Source organism: Mauremys mutica, chromosome 3 (genome assembly GCF_020497125.1).
Source record: "Mauremys mutica isolate MM-2020 ecotype Southern chromosome 3, ASM2049712v1, whole genome shotgun sequence".
Lineage (NCBI taxonomy): Eukaryota > Metazoa > Chordata > Testudines > Geoemydidae > Mauremys > Mauremys mutica.
In genome coordinates, this window is record NC_059074.1 from 113600996 (window position 1) to 113624907 (window position 23912).

Consider the following 23912-nt stretch of genomic DNA (forward strand, 5'->3'; position numbering starts at 1 on the left):
GCATAAACTGGGCTGCTATTACTTAATATAAAAATGTCTAGTGCCATAAACTGCATTGCACTTCATAAACCATCACGAGACATGGTCCATTCCCCAATGAGTTCTCTCTGTTTCTCAGGTTGGAATGCAGGCTCCTTGGGGCAGAGAGCTGTCTTCCTCTCTGTTTTATACACCTGCTGCTAGAGCTTAACTAATAATAAGGAATGTATTTTTAACCAGTAATGGGAAAATCTTAAAATTTGCAGAGGCTTAAAGGTAGAACTTTGAAAAATGTTTGACACACACTAGCTATAAGCCAATACAAAAGATGATCCATTAGCATAAACCAGGGCCGGCTCCAGACCCCAGCGCGCCAAGCGCGTGCTTGGGGTGGCACGCTGCGGGAAGGCGGCAGGCGGCTCCGGTGGACCTCCCACAGGCATGCCTGCGGAGGGTCCGCTGGTTCCGCAGCTCTGGTGGACCTGCCGCAGGCATGCCTGTGGAGGGTCCGCTGGTGCCGCGGCTTCGGTGGAGCATCCGCAAGCATGCTTGCGGGAGGTCCACCAGCGCCGCGGGACCAGCGGACCCTCCGCAGGCACGTCTGCAGGAGGTCCACCGGAGCCGCGGGACTGGCGACCGCCAGAGCGCCCCCCCCGCACCCCGCGGTGTGCTGCCCTACTTGGGGCGGCGCAATTCCTAGAGCCGCCCCTGGCATAAACCAGTGGCAAAATCTTGTTGTGAATCTCATTCAAGTTGAGAAACAGATTGGAAAACAAAAACAGGCCTTCCTGTTTTTTCAACTCCCAATCTATAAATAAAAACTAGACATGAGAGAGTGACACCTACCAGTTCTAAAATCTTGACAGATATGGTGATAGTGAATTGAACTGATTGTTTGTTTCTTAACTACAGATACTTTCTTTGTTTAATAAATCAGTTAGTTTGAAATACAAACATGTATTGATAAACTTAAGAAAAAAATATGTATCCAGAGTATTTAAGGTAGCCTTATTTAACTAATGAAGACAAACATTTTTAAAATGCTGTTTTTATGTATTTTAATTGAATTCCAATGTCCATCCAAATGCACCTTGTCACAAAGTGTAAAAAAACAAACAAAAAAACTATAGTAAATAAGAAATGCATCATCTGCCATTTTATAACATCATAAAAATGTAAAAATTAAGAATCTGAATAAATGTATGCAATTGCTTAAACAAATGTAGATAGACATAGTGTATCCTCCTAGTTAGCAAAAGAAGTACAAACTATAGTGTAAAGACTATACTTACTTGTGATATCAACATGTTTTAAAGGTTACTAACCAATGAGAATCAACCTCTTTCTTTAGGAAAATAACCAAAACAAAAAAAAGTACAAATGCAAAACAAGATTAAAATCAATTATTTTTAAAGCAAGGTTTCCTGCTTGCTGATTTTTAAATCATGATTAAAATGGATATTTTAAATCACTTTGATTTAAAATATCCATCTATCTTATTAAATTGGATGAAATGACTATTGAAGAAAAAGGCTGAAAGAAATAAATGTGTGTGGTATGCTAAGAGATGATATAAGGTATAGGGTGTGGAGGGGGTGGTGGTGATCTACAGATGTGTGAAGGGTTTAAACCAGAGGAAAGTCAAAGTATAAGGCTGATGCAAACAGGCCAGGAATAGTGGGATGCCACTGAGAGGGAAAAGTCAGGATGAATTTCAGGAAATACCTCCTGACAGTTGGTTCCATTAGGCTGTGGAATATTCTCCCAAGGGAAGTTATTAAAAGCCTTGTTGAAGGGAAACACCCGGAAATAGGCTGGACAATACACTAATAAATACTGTGTACTGTTATGAAGGTCTTATTCCCCAAAGGTGTTAACATAATCCAGAAAATGCCCAGCATTAAACATGGGCTGGGGCCTGCTTAATACAATGGTGAACACATCATTAAAAATCCTTTTAACCTTTTGTTAAAGATAAGGAAAACCATTAAAGCATTTGAAATATAAAGTATTGAATAAGGCTTTCATTTTAACATCATCCCTTGTTTCCTTTCCATTTAGCTAGAAAGAGGTTTTAGAAGGAAAAACTGCCTTGTTTAACAGTCTGTTAGATGGTAACTGTCATTTGGGGGAAGAGAGAAGAAGTTAACTGAGATTGGCTTCAGCTGTTGCTGCTGCTGTTAAAGTCTGATCTTGTTTCATCCCAGGTGGTGGTTTGGGATTCAGATGGAGCTGGTACAGGTGGTGATGTCATCTGGGTCCCTCTTTCTGGCCTAATCTGGTCATGTCATCTTTCAGGATCAAAATGATAAAGGCCCAGTGTCCAGGGAAATGGTGGGGGTGGCAGTCAAGATGGTGAAGCTTGCTCCAGTAGCCAAACTTCCTCTCCAAAGTCTCTCCCTTTAAGGACCCACAAAAGGAATGGTGGGTGGAGTATAGGGTGACCAGATAGCAAGTATGAAAAATCAGGACAGGGCTGGGGGGTAATAGGTGCCTATATAAGACAAAACCCCAAATATTGGGACTGTCCCTATAAAATTGGGACATCTGGTCACCCTAGTGGAGTAGCCTATCCCCTCATTATTTTGTCTACCATCTTTTCAACACACCATCTTTTCAACATCAGTTTGTTTCGTTCACTGATTTCTAGTTCTGCATTTTACGTGTTTACTGAGCATGATCTTAACACAGCCCTTAAGTTGTATCATTAGGCTTTCTTTGTTTGGACTAATTCCGTTTCTCTCTCCTTTGCACCATTTCCCACTTGTTGCTATAGGTTATTGTGACATCTTGTGAACTTTTCATAGTTGAGGGTAAATGTCATAATTATCACAACAGGCCCTGCAGTGACAGGGAGAGTAGTGACCTAAAAGATCTTTTCTCTCTAAATTCTGTTATTCTGTTTTAAGATTAAGATCACTAACCAATACAGTGATATTTTAAATAAGCAAATACTATTTTTCAGACTTAAGTAAAACCGTTGTTTTTTAAAAAAGCTTAAGACATCTACTTTGATGTTACCCTCATAGTAACAATTTTGTTACTACTTTGGCTGACATGTGGCTATGAATAACCCTTCTATTGAATGGTTGCTACAGAGACTTTTGATTGAGAGTTCACTTTAAAAAAAAATTACGACACTGAGACAAAAACCAAACAAAAACATCCAAAACCATTTCTACTTTGCTGTGATCCTCTAAAGTTATTGCACATATCTGTCAGGTTCATTGCTACATCCAACTATGTTTATAAAGCTTTAGCACTACATTTATTAATCTGAGATTCATATTACCTGTTGAACAACACTTGTTGCAATGAATGGCATTCTTTTTTGGAGTGTGAGAGTGATCTAGGGGCTGAAATTGTATCCCTAACCTGTGGAAGGAAAGGTGTCCTTCAGCTGGAATGTACTGTCTTTGCTTTAGAATACTTTCCTTTCTTTGTCCCTCAGGTTTCACTAAGCTGGTCTCAGCTGAGATGCCAGATAAAACACCAGGGGCTTCAGAAACCATCCCCAGGAATGAAGGTTAGTATTCTCATTAGTATTCTCATTTTCTCTGACTAAATATTGCAGGCAAGAAACCTTCAAACCTTTTGTTACTTCAGCCTATGAAAAACTTTAATTTTTTTTAAAAAGAAAGAGAATTGGCTTTTCAAAGATATGACTTATAGGAGAACTAGGAAAGCTTTCCTATATTTATCCCTAATTCAACACATTTACTCCTCAAGACACATTTGTTCAATATTGATTATTTTTCACTTATTTGTGAGTAGCCTCTTTTCTATAATATTCATTTCTTGATGGTAATTAAATGCATAATATTTGAAAAGATTTAGAGCTGTCCAATGACCTAATAATTTTTCACCTTTTGGAGAGGGTGACTAGTCTTCTGCAGTAAGAATAATGGGAATACTATTGCCTAAGACTAATATTTTTAAATGTGGGAGACTTAAGTTAGCCACCCAGATCTGTATTTAGACACTTAAATATGTGGTCTAAATTTTAACAGGAGATGAACTTGTGTAGTTCCCATTGAACTTCAAATGCTCAGCTTCTCTGAAAATCAAGCCACTGGTTTTTTAGATGCATTTAAAATCTTTGAACATGGTTCCTAGTGGTAATTTGTCATTGCAAATATATCACATGGTCTTGAATGTTCAGTGGTCTCTTCTTAGAATAGTCCCAGGACTAGAAATAGAAGGGCTTTCCAGATCAGCATTGAGGTAATTTGACAGAGCTTTGTGGCAGAAGCTTTCAAAGCTTGTGCCTGTCTCTGGGATCTGTAGCACTCTTATCCTCGCTTTCATAATTACTGTATTCCCTCAGTCTTTTTAAGATAATTTGTTATGAAAGTAATTTGCAATTCAGGTTGCTTTACCCTACTCTCCATATTGATTTTTTAAAAAGAAATATACAGCTTAGAATTGGGATTTTAAAATATTTATAAAATATCTTTTTTGACACTGAGACAGTGAGATCTAGACCTCGATTGTCACTTTGACATTTGAAAGAAATCATGCAACACTTTTTATAAATAACAGCAGACAAATAATTCCTTTTCCTTTGAAAACTAGATGTGTTTATCTACAAAGAGCCTGTTAAGTTCTTGTTGTTTAATTTACAATGTGGTTTGGTAGGCATTGCTAAGGGCATTTTAAATGCCAAGATTGAGACACATGCAACTTTACACCGAACCCTTCTAATGACTGCTTTCAGGGCAAACCTATGCACATTTTTATGTGCCTAGCCTATGGATAATATATCTTGTGCAGTAAAAGCATTATGATTATTTAAGTACACTTAGAATTGATGTTTGTATTCTTCTTCTGTTAGAAATTTTATTTGGAGCAGATTATTGTTGCATACCTTGTTGGTTGTATTAAAGCAAATTAGAAAAACATATTTATGGTTGTCTCTGTAGTAGCATTAGTAAAGCATGAATGGGTTTTTATGATGTATAATTACCTTAAATTCCATGTGGAAATATTAGATTACAGTTTCTGAATTGTGAATTCATTTACAATTTGTGTATGCAGGTGTTAGTCATTCATAATCCTTTGCTTCCCAGAGAAGAACTGGGGTAAAGTAGCACTTGAATAGAGAAACAATTGAAAAGTTTGAGTGCAAGTTTGGAAGAAAACTACTTCTGTTGAAGACAATTTTATTTTTTGTTACTATAATGCATTTTAATTCACCACTTCAGTGTGGGCCAATATTCTAGTAAATGGGGCTTGTTTGTAAGTTGTTGGGGTTTTTTTTATTTTTTTTATTTTTAAACTCTCCTTCAAGAAGGAAAAGGACAGGGATTTAAGGGGACTCAGAAAGAACAGAGGGAAAGGAAGTTTCAGTGTACTTTCCCTCTAAACCTGGAAAGCTAATAGAGATCTCTTTGATGCCACACCTCATGGCTAGACAATAGGTCCATCTTTTGCTCACAGCTTTCTACCATGCCTTGTTTTCTTTGTTTCTTTGTTTCTTTCTTTCTTGTTGCAAAACCAGTTGGCTGCTATTGCTCTTTTGGGCTTCTATCAAAGTTATACACTCCTCTGACGAAGTGAGTATTTGCCCACGAAAGCTTTTGCTCCAATACGTCTGTTTAGTCTATAAGGTGCCACAGGACTCTTTGTCTCTTCATAGAGGGATCCATTCAAAGCGCTATATGTACTGTTGTACTCTCATAAGCTGTTGTCTAAACAATTTTGTTTTCAGAAAGCTGTTTGTTTTCTTTCAAGGATGTTACCTCTCTAAATCAGGAAGTTAAGAGTAAATAATTCTGTTTTTTATAGAGGGTATGTCTACACAGCAAAGGAGAAGACCATTTTCAAAAATGGAGAAAGGGCTGACTGTGGCAATTATCGAGGCATTGCCCTCCTCTCCATCGCTGGGAAGATTCTTGTTAGAATCTTACTGAATTGCCTGCTCCCTCTTGCAGAGAAGTACTGCTAGTGTCCCAGTGCTGCTTCAGACCATCACGAGGCACAATCAACATGATTTTGACAGCCAAGCAGATCCATAAAAAATGTTAAAAACAGCACCAGGAGCTGTATATGGCCTTTATCGATCTGACCAAAGCCTTTGACTCTATCAGCCGTGAGGCTCTGTGGAAAATCATGTCAAAGTTTGGCTGCCCAAGCAAATTTATCACCATTGTAAGGCTCCCGGCTGCCACCACTGAAAGCTGACCTTCCCTCGTATGAGATTTTTCAGTGTTTCCTGTTTTCTCTGCCCCCCATCCAGGGCAGGCTCTACAATTTTCGCCGTGGGAGGCGGGGGCAGTCCGCGTGCCCTTAGGGCGGTAGGCGCGTTTCTGTGGCGGCGGCAGCTTCTATGTTTAGCTGAAGCCGCTGTGGACAGCTAAACACAGAAGCTGCCACCAAATTGCCACCACCGCGGAAACGCGCCTGCCGCCCTAAGGGCACATGGACTGCCCCCGCCACCCGTGGCGGCAATTCGGCGCACTGCTTGGGAGCAAAACAACAGGGACTGCCGCCCCTTGCAGATTGCCGCCCCAAGCACCAGCTTGGAATGCTGGTGCCTGGAGCTGGCCCTGCCCCCATCTCCCAATTTATGTGTTCCATATCTACAGACATGAACCAATTAGAAAGAGGAGAAGAAGAATGGTCCAGTGTTTAGGCACTGGCCTAGGACTTGGGAGACCAGGGTTCAGTTCCCTACTCTGCTACAGATTTTGTTTCTGACCTGGGGGAATTTAGCTTCTCTGCCTCACTCCTCGTTTGTAAAATGAGGATAATAATACTTCCCTACTTCACAGGGTGTTGAGAATAAATACATCAGAGATTGTGAAGTGGTCAGATACTAAGGCGATGGGGGGCCACATAAGTACCTAAGAAAGATAGGCACGAGAATATTGCTCTCTGTGTTGAATTGCCCCATATCTGATTAGTTGGTTTAGTGTTCATACAGTGGGATGTAATATAGCACTAATAAATATTGGCCAGCTGAAGACAGGTTAAACCCGGGATCAGCAACCTTTGGCACGTGGCTTGCCAGAGTAAGCACCCTGGCGGGCCGGGCCAGTTTGTTTACCTGCCGCGTCTGCAGGTTCGGCCGATCGTCGTTCATCATTCCAGGCCAATGGGGGCTGTGGGAAGCGGTGCGGGCCAAGGGAAGTGTTGGCCGCCCTTCCCGCAGCCCCCATTGGCCCGGAGCAGCAAACCACTGCTATGGGAGCCGCAATCAGCCGAACCTGCAGACGCGGCAGGTAAACAAACCGGCCCGGTCCACCAAGGTGCTTACCCTGGCAGGCTGCATGCCAAAGGTTGCTGATCCCTGGGTCAAACAGTCATTCACTGTAAACTAATACGTATTAATGCACAAGAAAATTTAACACTCACCTAAGAATGTAGCACCATTTAGTGGTGGAGGTGTGGTCTACATTAATCATTACAACTCCTCCTCTCCCCCTCTGGTTAAATAAGAACTTAAACATGGCTTCTAGAAATCCAGGTAATCTGCCATCCACACAGATTTCTGTGTTTGTCTGCCCACTGGAGTCATATATTCAGACATCATTCATAGATGGATATAGGTTATCAGCGAGTGTAGGGTTCATGTCCTTTAGGTCAGGCCTATATGTTTGGACAGACTGTCTGTTGAAGACAGCAGTGTGTTGTGTTCCTGAGAACACCCCAGCAATTCCTCCTTCACAACTGGTCTTCTATGACAAGCCATGGAAAACTGGTGGGGAACCTCCAAATCTTCTTCTGCATCCACTGTGATAGTTGTTGAGCATCCTCAGTGTTTGCCCTCCCCTTTCTTTCAATGAATCTGTGCATCAGTTCTTAATAGACTACAGCGAGATGAGCTCTTGCTTTTTGCATCAGCAAGGATAAGTTGTTTAGTTTTTTTAGTCATTGTGTAAAGTCCCCCTCTGAAAAGGAGTAGGTTTGGGATTTTTTTTTTCCAGGCTGCTTTGTCCAGTTATGTAGCCACACCTTCTCCCCTTCCTGGATGGGCACAACATTTTCCTTTTTCATGGCATCTTGTTCCTGGCATGCTCACTTCTGACTCATCTGTTCTTCCACCTTCTGCAATGCAGTCCTCAGGTCACAGCTATAAGACTCCACCATGTCACTCACCTGCGTAGATTCAGTGGGCCTTGTCAGTTCTTCCTGCCTGAACATCAAGTCACAAGAAAGCATACATTTGTGGAGTCCAAAAATAATCTCATGGGGCAAGTAATGGATAGTTGAGTGCTGGCTGGTGTTACACGCAAAGACGACAAAAGATGACTTCATATGCCAGTCTCATTGGTCTTCACTGAATAAAACTCTGGTGTAGGTTACTCTCTTTAGTCCCCTGTTACTCTTACAGGCCGGGCAACACTAGTCCACACCTTGGTTATTTGGAGTTGTTGACAAACCTCTTGTAATAACTGATTCAAATTCCTTCTTCATCACTGGAGATGCAGGTTGGAGCACTGAACTGTAACACTACATATTTTATCAATGCATCCATAACTGTCTCAGTCATTTTATCCTTCAGTGGTTGTGCCAGCACATACTTTGAAAAGGTACCCTACCAGCAAATACCAATTTCCAGCTGGTGTTTCTGGTAGTGAACCTTTCAAATCAATCTGTATCAACTCCCAGGCTTACTAGGTTGGGGCATTTCACCTAAAGGAGTTCTGCCTCTTGTTGCTGATCTTTTCCTTTCCTGACGGGTAAGAGAGGAAAATACCCTGTGCTTACCATCTGCAGCTATGTCCAGCCAAACAAATCTGTTGGATACTCAGCTCAGGGTCTTTCCATCTCTCAGGTGGCATGTTGCTTCATTAACATGAAAACACTCCAGCACTGTTCTCTGTAAGCTTGATGGCATAATAATAATTCTGTTACCTTCATGCACCGGCAAGTTGGTATCTGGTTCAATAGACAGTTGTTTCTGAACTGTGTTGAACCTTCCCAGTTTAGGTCTCCTTTGAAGATCCTGTGGCATACTGAACATAACTCAGGGTCCTTAAACTGTTCTTGTCAGGAGACCTCATGAGACCAGGCTGAGTCTATTCTCGCTGCGCTCACCTGGCTGAGAGCATGCTCAACCACAGTTTGCTTTCCAGGGGTCTGGAAAACTATGAATATTCAAACAATTCATAAGCAGCCACTGCAGGGCACAGTGGTCTGTGTACACTGTGAATTCCATACCTAATAAATTAGGGTGATGGGCCTTCAGGATCTCTACAATAGCAACACATTCCAGTTGTGTAGCTAAATACTTGGTTTTTCTCTCATTTATCTTGTGACCTCCAAAAAGCCACTTGTCAGCAAATGCCAAGCTCATCAGTTTGTTCAAGTGCAAATTTGACAGCGACCTTTGAGGCATCACAGGTTACCATGAATGGATAGGATGAATCTGCACATTTAAGAAGAGCATGGTTTAGAAGTCTTTCCTTTAGTGATTCAAATGCTTTGGTGTTCCTTCATCCAGACAAAGTTGCTCCTAGTTAGATGCTATAATGGAATTACCTGCTCTGTGAAATTTTTTACAAATCTTCTGTAGAAACTACAGAGCCTTGCAAACTGCTGTACCTCCTCCAGATTTATAGGAACCTTCTAGTCCTTTATAACTTTGTTTCTGGAGATAGAGCTCCAACCCATTCTTGCTGACTATATGTCATAGGAAGATGATACAACTCCTTGAAAACTGACATTTGTTTCCTCCAAGTTTAAAATTCTCTCTTTAAAAAACTTTAGAATCCTTCCCACTCAGACCACTCCCACATCCATCAGGGATATCTGAATATTATCCAGGGGCAAGTGTGTTCTGTTAACCCTAGGAGTTCTTGTGATGCTGTCAGATGAAATCCAGTCCCAATACAACAGCACTAGAAATATTGGTCACCACAACAAAAGTCCATTTAATGTGCAGAGACTCCAATTTAGGAGGGAGCTGGTTTTCTCTTGTTTTCTGTGGTGGCTGATTAGTAATAGTCACCAATTTAACTCCTACATGCAAATTTCATTCCCGTAGATGTTCACATGAATCAGACATTTTAACTCCTGAGTCCAATGTGCATTAGCAACTTCTACTTCCTTGGTGTTGCTTCCCTCTGCTTGGGCAATTCAGTCTCCAATGGCCTTTGTGACATTACTGGCAAATATCATATAGCCTGGGACCCACTTGAGAAACAGTATCTCTCTCCTGACCCATTTCATGAAGTGCTGCTTCTGGTATAAAGGAGGCTCCCCGAAGCTGAGAATTAACTGCTGATACCTTTAAGGAAACCCCAGTTTCTCCTTCCAGATTTTGAACTTTGCATATAATGTGTTCCATAGGTTTATCCATTATGTTATCTTCCTTCACCAGCAGGTTAAAAAGTTCCCCTGCTAAACCATTTAGAAACTGATTTTTCACATAGGATTCTCTCATGACCACTGGGCATATGCCTCTCTCTGCATGGCCAGTTCCAGATTCAGCACAGTAGATTTTGTTTCACTTGAGCCATCTCTTGGATAGGGTTCTTGATAGGGCTTTCCATGTAGCTATCTCCTTAATGTACACATATAACTATCTCCTCCTGGCTTTCTATTCCTTCATAATCTTTCAAAAGGGCCAATTCTCCCCTCAAACAGGGGTGCAAATGCTTGCAGAATGGTCTCTAAAACAATCAATCAGTACTGGGAAACTGCTGGTAAAATGCTAAGGCATCACTATCCAAAACGCTGCAGCAGACGGTCACTGCAGTTTTTATTAATTGTCATGGCACTCCATCATATACTAGAAACAACCCTGAGAAGTCTGGAAAAACTGAATAATTATGAACAACGTAGGTTTTATCTGGATTGGGCTAGCAGATCCTAAGGTGTTTGCATCTGATTACGGAGTTGCTAGTGACTTTGTATGTGGCAACACTGGAAGATGCGATCAGTTAAACCTATGAAATTCTGCACAACATACCCGTGTATTTTGATAGGATTGACGCCTATGCAGTTCTCTAAAATACTGTAATTTTTGCTGAGCAATCTGTGGTTTAAGTCTATATTTCAATATCATCTATACAAGATTAAACAATTACACAAACGTTTAAAACATTCATTTTAGTAATTTTCGTTTTCTTCCATGTATGTTTAAAAAAAATTAATTCCCATACAAAAACTTTGTTAGCATAAGTAAACATTGCTACAATGAATAAAAGAAACCCCTACACTTAAATTTTCACAAATATTCCGCTATCCTTATAGTACATACATACATCTTATAACACTGAATTATGAAAAAATGTACATATGTCGATAACAGCTTTAATGTTGACTCACGACACCTTATATAGACACCTTATATAGTCTTTTATCATATACATCTCTAATTATATTTACTTAGAATGTATGCGGTCAAAGATATACATCTTATTTATACCTCTAATCAGATACACCAATAAGACATTGGAGGTAAGAGTAAGGCTTGTACATCAGAATTAAGGTTGTTTGCATGTGTGTGTTTTCATGTTAAAATATCATTGTTGTTTGAATGTATGAACTATAAGGGAAATAGAATGTTCTTGTGAATTTTCTTTATTGATTTACTTCCAGACTTTTTAATGTTGCATTTTTCCCAAGTAATATTCTCAGAACAGTCCCTATTTTATATAGGATTTATATCTTAATTGTTAGTTAACCAAGCCTTTTGTGTGATGGGAAGGGGTACTGGTTTGACCATTGTATCAGTAAGGTGCTAACTGAAATTTTAGAACTTTGCTTATCTAAGAATGTCATTTTAGTATGACCCCACTAGTTAAACTGCACAATGTACAGAAGCAGGCAAGTGAGAAATGAGTTTCCTGTAATTAGTTTACTGGAGCTTGGTCCTTGACTTGAGGGCCTCTGATGTTTGCTCCTCTATTGCCTGCTATGTCAAGCCCTTTACAATCAACAAATAAACCTATAAATGCCACTGTTTGCTTTAAACCAGAGAAAAGCTAGAGGTGCTGTAGCTTTGAGTATGCTTTTACCGTGTATATGTGAAATATTTCTTAGGAAGGTTGTGTATGTGACAATGAATAGTAGATAGACTGCATATTAAAAAGGAATCTACCATGATCCGTTTATGTCAATTTTTCTACAGTAAAGCTTTTATATTTCAGTTACAACAGATGCATCTCAAACAATGAGATTGTGAATTATACACTAGCAGGTGTAGATTAAGAAACTGTTGCACACAATTTTTGGATGATTGACGTATGCAGTCATACAGTATTTTATCCAGTGTGGTGTTGGCGAGTTGCTGGGCGAACGACTGACTTTTTTGGTCCCCACCCCTCCCCCCAAAAAACAACCAAAAAAACAGTTTGGGTCAAACTGAATCTGAAAATTCCAAAAAAAAATTGACAAATTTCATTTGAGATCAACTGAAACATTTTAGTTTATGGGCACATTTTCACATATAAGCAAAGGAAATGAAGGCTAGATTCAAGTGGCCGGAGGAGGAGGTGCCAGTGCTGTCCTTAGAACTTCTAGCCCAATGCGTAGGGTGCTCACATGAGACTGGGGGATCAAGTCCCTCTGATGTGGAGAAGGAATGTGAATTTAGTTCTCCCATTCCTTAGGAAAGTGACCTAACTGCTGGGCTATATGGGATATTCTGGTGTGGATCTCCATTGGTCTCTCCTGTTGAAGCTGTTCCACTGTGTACAAAATACTGAAATAGCGATTGGGCCAGAGAGAGAAAGTGAGAGTGACTCTATAGTGGTAATATGGGCACCTGCTGCTGCTGCCACCACCACTACCTCCTCTACTAGCTGTTCTATGAGTAGTGCCTAAGTCCTGTTCCAAACCCTTCCTCCCACCCCCATTTTATTTTTATGAGAACTATTTGGCAAATTTGCGTTTAAATTTGCTAATAGTTTCAGATAGACTGAAACTGCAGTTTTTGATGGTTCTAGTCATCATAATTGCTCAGATGGCTTGTTCATAATTAGTGTTAAATCACATAGCATTTGGCTCTGATCCCTAACTGAAAGGTTCCCAAACTCTCTGTTTTTGAGATCTCTGCCAAACATGACCTCTGGAAATACCTATGTGCAAAAAAAAACCCATTTACCAGTAATCTAATAGCTGCAGCCTTTAGTATGTTTCTCCAGTCAATTTGCTGACAGACATTGCAGGTTTCCTCAGTGTCCTGGAAGGAGAATTTCTAAAAAGATGGGTGGAAGGAGTTCAACTTCCCAGCAGAAAAAGGCAACAAAATTAAGAGACCTTTTGGGAAGCATTGATTCCTCTCACTAGGAACCCTCCCCACTGATGGTTTGTTGTACACTAGTGTACCAAAGTAAACTGCAGTTTCACTGTGCTCTGCTAATAGGCAGGGACAAGACACAGGCGAGAACAGGGGGATTACATACTTGCAAAATAGCAATATTATTTTCACACTTCCACAATCACATTATAAATTTTGTTATTCATAGTAAGACTCAGAAATTTAAATCTAGAATTCTACAAGTAGCAAACCACCACCTTCTGACAGATAGATGGTTTGCATCATACAAGCATAATCACACACAAAAATGCTGGTCTATACATTAAAATCTCCCTGACTGACAGTAATGGTGTCATCCGCCTCACCACTCATATAGTGTAGTGTTTCCCCCAGTTTCTACCAGAGATGATTACTTCATAGCTGTAGTCCTAATGGTGTAGGTTGGCCTGTTGATTTTTGCACAGCACCATGCAGACCTTGAGAATACATAGCAACTTCTTACTATGTAGCATATATGCTAAGAAATATATACTAAAAATAAAATCAAAAAGCCCCTATGGATGATATATAAATACATTGGCAAGTTGTGCCACTCTGACCCCTTTTCAGATTTTAAATTGTGTATAAATTTACAGATGCCTATAGCAGTTGTATAGTTATATGAGACAACAGTTAAACATTGTGGGGAGAGAACAAAGTAGAAATGGTCCTTACATGTTGATGGGTAGTGATGTGAGATTGCCCACCCGTAGTTTGTCTCTCTACTCCTTCATATTTATGCTAGTTTGCATTCAGTCTCTGTTTCTTTCTGTGTGTTTCTTCCAGTCCCTTGTTTATTAACTGAAGTAAGATGGTCTCTGCAAAGGCAGCAAGTGCTCAGTTTCAAAGAAATGCACTGGCAGATGTTTTTGCATGGAGTATATATTAGTGCTCAAAGACTGCCTCCATGTTATGCTCCTGTTCCATATAGATTTTCCCTAGTGCTACTAGTGGCCCCATTCTGTGTCAGCCTATTCTCCCATGAAAACAGTGATTCAGAGAAGTATTGAAAGGACATGGATGATGATAAAATCCAGTTATAATAGTTAATGGTAAAAAGAGATTTGAAGGGATATTAAACCTCATACTTCCAGATTTAAAAGAATCTCAAACTATTCGGGATTAGCATAACACCTTCATGGGTGGGAGATTATCCCATGTCTGCCTGCCTGTGGGGTTCTTACACCTTACTCTGAAGCTGGTCACTATCACAGACAGATGGACCATGGGTCTCATCCTGTATAGCAGTGGTCACCAACTGGAGGATCTCCCAGTTGATCACAATCTCTGGAGGTGTACTGTGGCTACCGCTAAGGCAGACTTCATGCCTACCCTGGCCCCACGCAGCTCCCGGAAATGGCCAGCACAGCCCCGCAGCCCAGGGGGAAGAGGGTCTCCCTCGTGCACTGCTCCTGCCTGCAAGCACTGCCCCTGCAGGTCCCATTGGCTGGGAGAGCTGTGGGAGTGGTACTTGTAGAGAGGGACAGCACACAGAGCCACGTGCCCCCTGCCTACCCCCCACCCCCCAGGGGCTGCAGGGGCACATTGGCCTCTTCTGGGAGCAGTGTGGGGCCAGGGTAGGCAGGGAGCCTGTCTTAGCCTCGCTGCATGAGCTGCCGGAGGTAAGTGCTGCCCGGCGGGAGGCCGCACCCCAACCCCCATCTCTAAGCCCCCTCCCAGAGCCAGCACCCCATACCCCCTTGCGCACCCCTGTCCCATCCCTGATCCCCCCTCCCACAGCCAGCACTCTGCATCCCCTCCTGCACCCCAACTCTGCCCCCTACTGCACCCAAACTCCCTTCTAGAGCTTGTACCCCTCACCTCCTCCTGCACCCCAATCCCCTACCCCAGACTCAGCCCAGAACCCCCTCCCACACTGCAAACCCCTTGGCCCCAGCCCAGAGCCTGCACCCCAACCCCCCTGCCCCAGCCTGGTGAAAGTGAGGGGGGGGAGAGCAAGCAACAGAGAGAGGGGGATGGAGTGAGTGGGGTGGGGCTTTGAGGAACGGGCGGGGACTTGGGGAAGGGGCAGGATAGATCCTCAATTGCCCTTAGATTCAAAAAGTGATCTTGGGTATAAAAAGGTTGGAGACCACTGCTGTTTAGCAATTCCTGTGTTCTAGTAAGTTGCATCTCGTCCCATATCCTCCATCTTTGTTGTCTGTCTAGACTTTTAAAAAAAATTATTTTGTCTATTTAGGCCTTAAACTTGTTGGGTAAGGGCCATGTCATCTTACTTGCCAATAATAATAATAAACAATAATTATAATTAATGATGTGTGGAATGATGACTTCCAAAAAGAGTATCCCTTCTCCTTTGTCCATCCAGAGCAGAGAAGGAGGAGAGAAGTCATGGGTAATCCTCAGGGGAAGGCCCACCATCCTAGTCACCTCATGCTGTAAGAAACTTTATACAAGTGGGTTTTATTATATTGGGGCATACTAGTGGGATTCTGCTTTGTCTCTTGCAGCTGCATGTGGCTGCTGGACTTATGAACTTGCACAGAGGAAGTAAGGCAGAAGATTGAGGGGTAGGAGGTGGTAGCTATTCTGCTCCCTGGACAAAGGAGAGTGAAGAGAGACAGCAGGTTAATTGGTCTGGCTATCTGAAATGCTGCACAAACCTACAGCTCATTACAAAAGCTGATGCATCTGAAATACTATGACATGATGGTACTAAATCACAAGTTAAGTAAGCTATTTTAAGATTTGAGAAGAATATTAGCTGCTAGAATATTTTGTTCTTCAAGAACACAGAACTCTATGGAAACTATTATCTGGCTGGTGTCAAATCAGAGTTCAGTATCCCAGTCATCTGTGAACTAATACTCCTTTAATCAGACCTGGAAAACTCTCATAGCTTGAACTGTTTAAAATTGAGGCTTGGAAAATGGAAGACCTTTTTTTTTTTTCTTTTAGCATTGGACCAAAAGGTTTTTTATTGTTGCTTGCTTCCCCCTCAAATAAGTTAAAGTATTCCTAGCTCTCAAGCAATTAGAAAGAACTAGGTGTGCGTAATCAAGCGTAGTACTTTCATTAAGAAACAGTTCCTTTTGTATGCAGAAGTGATGCACATAATGAATAATAAATAGTAGACAATTATTAAATAACTGAAAAGACAAATTATAAAATGGGGAAGCCCAGACCAGCTTGTGTAAAAACAATCAAATGTGAAGCAGCTAATCGTAGTGAAAAATACCTAATGTCTACTGTGATTTTTTTTTTTAAGCACTTGTGGATGATGGAAATTTCAAATCAGTCCTAACTTTTCCCACACTAATGCTCTTTCCCCCAGCTAACTTGAGACTTCCAATGAAAGTCAAGCATTTTAGAGGAAGTGAAGAATTCTGGTTAGAGCGAAGAACCAGAAGCCAAGACTGACACACTTACTTATTGTGTCTGTCATTAGGCAAATCATGTGACCCCTTTCCCCTTGTACTGCACCCTTCTCAACCTAGACTTCAAATGGTTAAAGCTGGACATCACTGGAAAAATGGTGTACAGTGACTTTCATTTGCTGCCATTCAGCAACATTCTCCCCTTCTGCTGCTAAACTGCCCTGCAAGCCAGGTTTATCTCGCTAGCCTGAAAAAAAAATGGGGGGGGAGAAGGATTTATGACATAAAGCACGCAGCATACATTGTAATCATATTTATTCTTCAAAGAAAAAAGGTCAAACTCTCCTCTAAAACTTACATAGAGTCCAAAATGAGAAGCTTGTAATTTTGTATGTAAGATGCAAGGATACCATAATTGAGTCGCGTCACTTGCTCTCAAATCAGAATGCAAGTGTTAATGTGGACTGGTATAAATTACTATACAAGGTGCTAGACAATAGTGAACTGGGCTTAAGTGATGTGGTCTGTGTGGTAAAAGAAGGCAGGAACCAATCCTGAATCCTTGTCTTCTCCTTTTGTGCTGTACTGGCTGGCAGGCGCTGCCTGCTTATGTGTTGGGACCTCTTCCAACCTGAAAGCTTGAATCCCAAGGATTGTTTTTACTTCTCCTCTGATAGCCAAAAAGAAAAACCTGCATCATTAGGTAAATCCTTTTCTTCTCTAGTTTCTGGTTAGGGTAGGTGAAGCTGTACCTGACTTTTACACATTCTCAGATGACACCTGAAATGATTGATGATAGCAGTATTCATTGTCATTAATTGTAAAAGCAATCTATCCTGCCAGAACTATCCCTTGGTTTGGTGCTCTAGTATTATGTCAAGTGTAAATGTTAAATATAGAGAGAGCACTTGTTGGTACAGAACACTCAGGATTGCATGCACCAGCATACTTTATGTATGACTTCAGCATGGGCATACCTACTGGTAAAAGGTGCGTATAAAAATATTTGCTTCAAAGTATCTTTTAAAATTAGTATCATTTATTTTTCTGTGTTTACCCTCCTTAGCAGCTTGAAAATAAGCTTAGATCTGTGTGCTCCTGCTTCTAGATAAGCCAAGGCTCTTATCAATTCCCAGTATTTGATTCAAAGTTGCTTAGGTATAACAATGAGTGCCATACAAGATCCTAGATAGAGTGGATTCAAAAACACAGATATTCTAAACCTGCAGTTTAAAACTCTCAAATTTGGGGGTTAATCTACTTGACAGGGTCCCTTTAAACCACCATAAATGATCATAAATAGCAAGCTTGTTCTTTGCTATTGGTCAGGAATGATTTTCAAGTATGTTAGCTGCATCTTTTGAAATTTCTGCTCCAAACCAATTATTTTGTTGGAGGCAATTACTATCACATGACTGAGTCCCTGAAAATCAGTTATCTTGAAGTCTTGTCAGCTCAAAAAATAAGTGTAGGTTCTACATCTTCCCCCTGCCAATACCTGTGATTTTGTAATCATGTTTCCCTTTTTATGTTTGTATTTCTCATGTTGCTTGGTGGAAAAACTCACATAAACAACAGAAAGAATGGACTATTTACAAAGTGTTGTCAACTTTATTCTATAAACACACTTAAAAAGTAGGAGAAATATTTGTCTCTGATCTTTGTTATGTTAATCAAAGGTCTTACTTTGTACCAAAAATGTGTAACATAGCTAAATATAGAACTGATTTTTTTAAAAAGTCAACAGTGATTCCCTTTCATGTAGTTCAACTTTTGATCTGCAAAACTTGTTCTGATTGATTTTTTTTAAAACTTTCTCAGAATTTTAGCTTGCATCCTTAGTCAAATAGTATACTGTTTTTTTCCTGCTTTATTGATTTTTACTTTTTCTTCTGAGAAATAGCCATATTTCTTACAAAGCAACTTGAAGGGCATGGAAGGATTAAAGAAAAGTATTGATTGAATGCTATCTTTTTAAAGTGTGTTATCTCTTTCAAGATAAATTAGTCTGAAAGTCACTTTTAAAAATGTCTTTAGTCTTTTGATGAACATAACCTTTTAAACTAGCAGATTCTTGATGTTTTCAAAGTACTGAAAAATAGCTACAGATGTCCAAAAGTTGTACTTTTAGCCCTTTCACAAAAGGGAAGGGGATGAGGTAGCATGAATTGTTCTCTGTAGGTAGCACCTTCCCCTGAAACATTTTACAGCAAGACCAAAATTAGGTTGCAAATTCAATTGTTTGCGGTTTTTCCTTTCTAACATTATTTTCAGGTAATAGTTCTATTTAACTCACTTCAATCTCCTAGCTGTACAACTAGCCATTACCTCAAACTCTACCGATTACATTAGGATTAGACTGTGATAAATCCTAAACTTAGAAAGATTAATATGGAGGAAATCTTAGTTATTAGTCTTCACTTTTTTAATTGGCTCCCTGTAGTTTAGTCTTAAAAAGGGGAAATTACTGCTTGCTGACAGACCAAGAAGACAGGCATCTTTGATGTTTCATGAGTAATAAAATATTTATAGAAACATTTGTATTTTGTACAGAGATGTGTCAGACTACTAAAATATACTTTTAGAGGAGTCAGCAAACCGGAATCCTGGGTAGAATGGTTACAGCATTATCAAAGTACTTTCTAACCACAGGGGGAAGAAGGTAGCAATTTGGTTGTATCAGTCTATATTCAGATACATTAACATTATTGGCAAAAAGCTGCATACTGGATTTAGCTTTGACTAGGCTCTTTTTCTTTAATTTGAAAGCAGCATTACTTCGCAGCCACTTACAATGGTTTTGTTAGAACATACTGTTGAACTGATTTAGCGACTTAAAACAAACTTATTTTTTTAATAGAAACAGTGCTCTTTGTTGCGGACTCTGTGGGGAAATATTTAAAATGGATTCCATTATGTTCATTTTGTCAGTAATCCCCACAAAATGCATCTCATGATGTAATGCAAACATTGAAACAACCTCTTGGTACAATGCAGAGTAAAATGGGCTGTGTCCCTCTTCTCTCTCCCTCCCACCCTCCTCCTCTGCACGAGCTTATGTGCTGGAAGGATTAAGAAATTGTTCAAAGTGGCAAGAATCCATATACTGTATAAACGCATTATATCTCTTTATAGTGCGTATCTACAGAAGAGACAAAATGAATGTGAGGAAGATGCTCCTGTGTTAAAGAGCTTAATGTGATAACGTTTAGTGATGATGTGATACCCCCCAAAATGTTTAACGCCCACCCCCCAAATCTTTCCAGATAGTTGAATGCAAAAGCACCACACAAACACACCAAACTTACCCCCACTCCCCACAATCCTGCAATAATAGAGCATTACAGCCCCAGTCCTACAATCAGATCAATTTGTGTAGACTGTTACACCCAGATGGGACTGCACTAGGGTGCAGGTATCCACCCACTCAAATTTCATTGCAGGATTAAGGCTTCAGGGTGCAAGTTAAGATAAGTGTTAGGATATATAACAGTTATAACTTGGCCAGGCTGCATTTCATCTGTTTTATGTTATGCATTTGTTGATATAATAATTTAAACTACACATTTCACAAGAAAAACATGGAAAGAAAATTGTATATCTGTTGAAATGGCTAAGTCTATTGTTTTGGAATATGTGCTCTTGTGTTTCTTAACCTCATGTAAGTTTCACTGTGGAACCTTAATAGTGTCACCATTTTTTGTTTGCAGTGGTGTCCTGGCTGTGTTAGTCCTAAGTTATTAGAGAGACAGAGTGGGTGAGGTAATATCTTTTATTGGGCCAACTTCTGTTAAAAAATATGAGCTGCTCTTCAGGTACATCTGAAGAAGTGCTGTGTGTAGTTCTAAAGCTTGTCTCCTTCACCAGCAGAAGTTGGTCCAATAAAAGACATTACTTCACCCACTTTGTCTTAAAGGAAAAAAGTGAAAGTTGGCTAGTGAATGAAGAAAAATCCAGAGCTATAATTTCTAATTTTCATGGCTATAACTGTGGTAATGTGGATTTCATAACTTTGACCAGTTCCTCAAATGCTGTTTATGCCTCATTTCTCTGATGGTGAGGTTTATCTGCTTAACAATGTTGCCAATTCTTGCATGTTTATTGAGAGTAATGAGTTTTTGGCCTTTGCTATAGGAATTCCAAATGATGTGAAAAGCTTCAGCCTTAATTTGATTTTTAGAAAAGCATGAATCTGAGCACAAGATACCCTGTAGGCGTGGGGGAAGTGCACTAAACTACTAGCCCAGAGACTGAGTTATTGCCCCAGTTGCCTCACTGATAACTATTAACTCTAAATATTTCTGTGCCCTTCTCAGCTGTGAACCTCATACTGTAATGTTGGTGAGGTGGGGGTGGTAATGTTATCCCTCTGCTTCACTGATAAGATAAAGAGTTTGTACATCATTTCAACCAGATCAGATAATGGAACCCAGCTCTCTTGAGGAAGGTGGCAAATTAGATACTTGTGTAACCCACACTAACACAGTGTGACTCTGTGTCACTCTAGCAACTAGGCCACTAATAAAGGTTTAGGATTCTGTTACTATTTACATTCTATGAGATCTGGTTCTTTTGCTCATATGATATGGGATCATACTTTTGATATAGAGATCCCAGGCTCAGTCCCCACAAATGGGTGTTGTTACTTTTGGCTATCCTGTCTGTAGCCACTAGACCACAATCAGCAGTGCGTAATTTGTAAGGAAAGAGGTGCCAGGGCTGAAGCAACCTGGACAGTGCGTAATTTGTAAGGAAAGAGGTGCCAGGGCTGAAGCAGTTTTTTTACATTCATAACTGATGCAGCAAGCCCAGAGATGCCATGGTTATGAACTGCCAAGCCTTGAGGTGCTGGGGCTCAGCCATGGCAGAAATTAAGCACTGGATTTGGGATTAGAAATCAGGAATCCTGTTGTCCCCCATTCCGCTGCTGTGTCTCAAATACTTGTGTAACTCGCTGACAATGTATATGTTGTCTCCCCCAGTAGGGACCAATCCACATATTAAATAACATACTATATCTTTATTGTACACCTATAACTGAAATGAAAGAGCTCTGTGCTGTGGATCTGAAGATTGTGGGTTCAAATCCTGCTGATGACCTATGTGGGGATGGAAAAAAATAAGTATTGTGTAAAAGGACCCTGGAATAATTCTTGGAAATTTGAATGCTTTTACAGTGCAGAAAATTTTATTGAGAAGTGAATCTGGATATTGTGTTAATAGTAGTTCTACTATTATTTGTATTGTTTATATTTTGGTTCATGGGAAATGTCCCTTTTTGAGATCAGGGTATGACGTGCCAGAGGGTGAAAGACCCTGCCTGTGTAAGCTCCCTAAGGTCAGCACTTTATTTAATAAAAATTTACCTTTTCAGAAAGGAAGCCTCATTCTCGAACGTGTAACATGAACACTTATGATGCACTGGATATATCAGGACCATAGGTTACCAGCTAGAATCCTGTCCAGCTAAGCAAAGAATTAAGTTGTTTCCATTTACTGGTTGCTAGGTAGCCCCCTTGTGATTTTTATCACAAATCTCAATATATTCGTGGGGCTTTTTGTTCAAAGACCCCAACTTCTGGTGTCATGTGATTGTGAGAATTTCTGCTTGCCTCTTTTTTTTAAATGCAAGCTTCTAGTCCTTTTGCTTGTGGAGGAAAACTGTTACCCGGGCATACCCTAAAGGCTCAAAAACCACAATATAGAAGAGAAAGGAGACAAAATTTATTTTTTAAATTCCCATGATTTGGGGGAGAGGAGCCTGACTTGTGACTTTTGAACTCTTGGGGTTCACAGTACTGAACATGGGGTGAGTCTGCATTCCAGTTCCACCTACATCACAGAGTCCTCACTATGCTTTGCAGTAGATTTTAAGTTCTTCTGATCAGGGACTCTCTCTTATTATGCAGTTCTACAGAACTTAGTACAGTTGGGCTGTTATCTTGGTTGGATATTAACTACAGTTTGAGCCAAAATCGCCTTACATAAGAACATAAGAAAGGCCGTACCGGGTCAGACCAAAGGTCCATCTAGCCCAGTATCTGTCTACCGACAGTGGCCAATGCCAGGTGCCCCTGAGGGAGTGAACCTAACAGGCAATGATCAAGTAATCTCTCTCCTGCCATCCATCTCCATCCTCTGACAAACAGAGGCTAGGGACACCATTCTTACCCATCCTGGCTAATAGCCATTTATGGACTTAGCCACCATGAATTTATCCAGTCCCCTTTTAAACATTGTTATAGTCCTAGCCTTCACAACCTCCTCAGGTAAGGAGTTCCACAAGTTGACTGTGCGCTGCGTGAAGAAGAACTTCCTTTTATTTGTTTTAAACCTGCTGCCTATTAATTTCATTTGGTGACCCCTAGTTCTTGTATTATGGGAATAAGTAAATAACTTTTCCTTATCCACTTTCTCAACATCACTCATGATTTTATATACCTCTATCATGTCCCCCCTTAGTCTTCTCTTTTCCAAGCTGAAAAGTCCTAGCCTCTTTAATCTTTCCTCGTATGGGACCCTCTCCAAACCCCTAATCATTTTAGTTGCTCTTTTCTGAACCTTTTCTAGTGCTAGAATATCTTTTTTGAGGTGAGGAGACCACATCTGTACACAGTATTCGAGATGTGGCCGTACCATGGATTTATATAAGGGCAATAATATATTCTCAGTCTTATTCTCTATCCCCTTTTTAATGATTCCTAACATCCTGTTTGCTTTTTTGACCGCCTCTGCTCACTGCATGGACATCTTCAGAGAACTATCCACGATGACTCCAAGATCTTTTTCCTGACTCGTTGTAGCTAAATTAGCCCCCATCATGTTGTATGTATAGTTGGGGTTATTTTTTCCAATGTGCATTACTTTACATTTATTCACATGAAATTTCATTTGCCATTTTGTTGCCCAATCACTTAGTTTTGTGAGATCTTTTTGAAGTTCTTCACAATCTGCTTTGGTCTTAACTATCTTGAGTAGTTTAGTATCATCTGCAAACTTTGCCACCTCACTGTTTACCCCTTTCTCCAGATCATTTATGAATAAATTGAATAGGATTGGTCCTAGGACTGACCCTTGGGGTCAGGCCTTGCTCACTATAAATTTGCAAGAGTTGGAAACACTATAATTGTTGCATACAGATTGGAGGTGCTCAGTGGGAATTTACAAAAATCTAAAGACAGACCAAAAATGTATGATTTCAACTTTTTAAATCTCTTTGAGTTCTGACTCATGATATTTTAACTCTGGGGGTTGGTACTATTTGTGCTGCTCGTATTTGAAGGACTTTGTCCTAAGTGAAGTTTGTTGTTGTCACATAGTCTATACTGCTTAAAAACACCATA

General features: G+C 40.3%; 1 protein-coding gene across 3 annotated transcripts in view; it reads left to right on the forward strand.

Moving 5' to 3' along the window:
* The window catches only part of PLEKHG1 (pleckstrin homology and RhoGEF domain containing G1), a 218034-nt gene that overhangs the window by 57227 nt on the left and 136895 nt on the right, over positions 1–23912 (forward strand). For all 3 annotated transcript variants that reach the window (XM_045011616.1, XR_006578438.1, XR_006578439.1), the window contains one exon: positions 3431–3505. In XM_045011616.1, the coding sequence (XP_044867551.1) occupies positions 3457–3505 (49 nt within the window). In that variant the 5' untranslated portion in view covers positions 3431–3456. The remainder of the gene's footprint in view (positions 1–3430; positions 3506–23912) is intronic.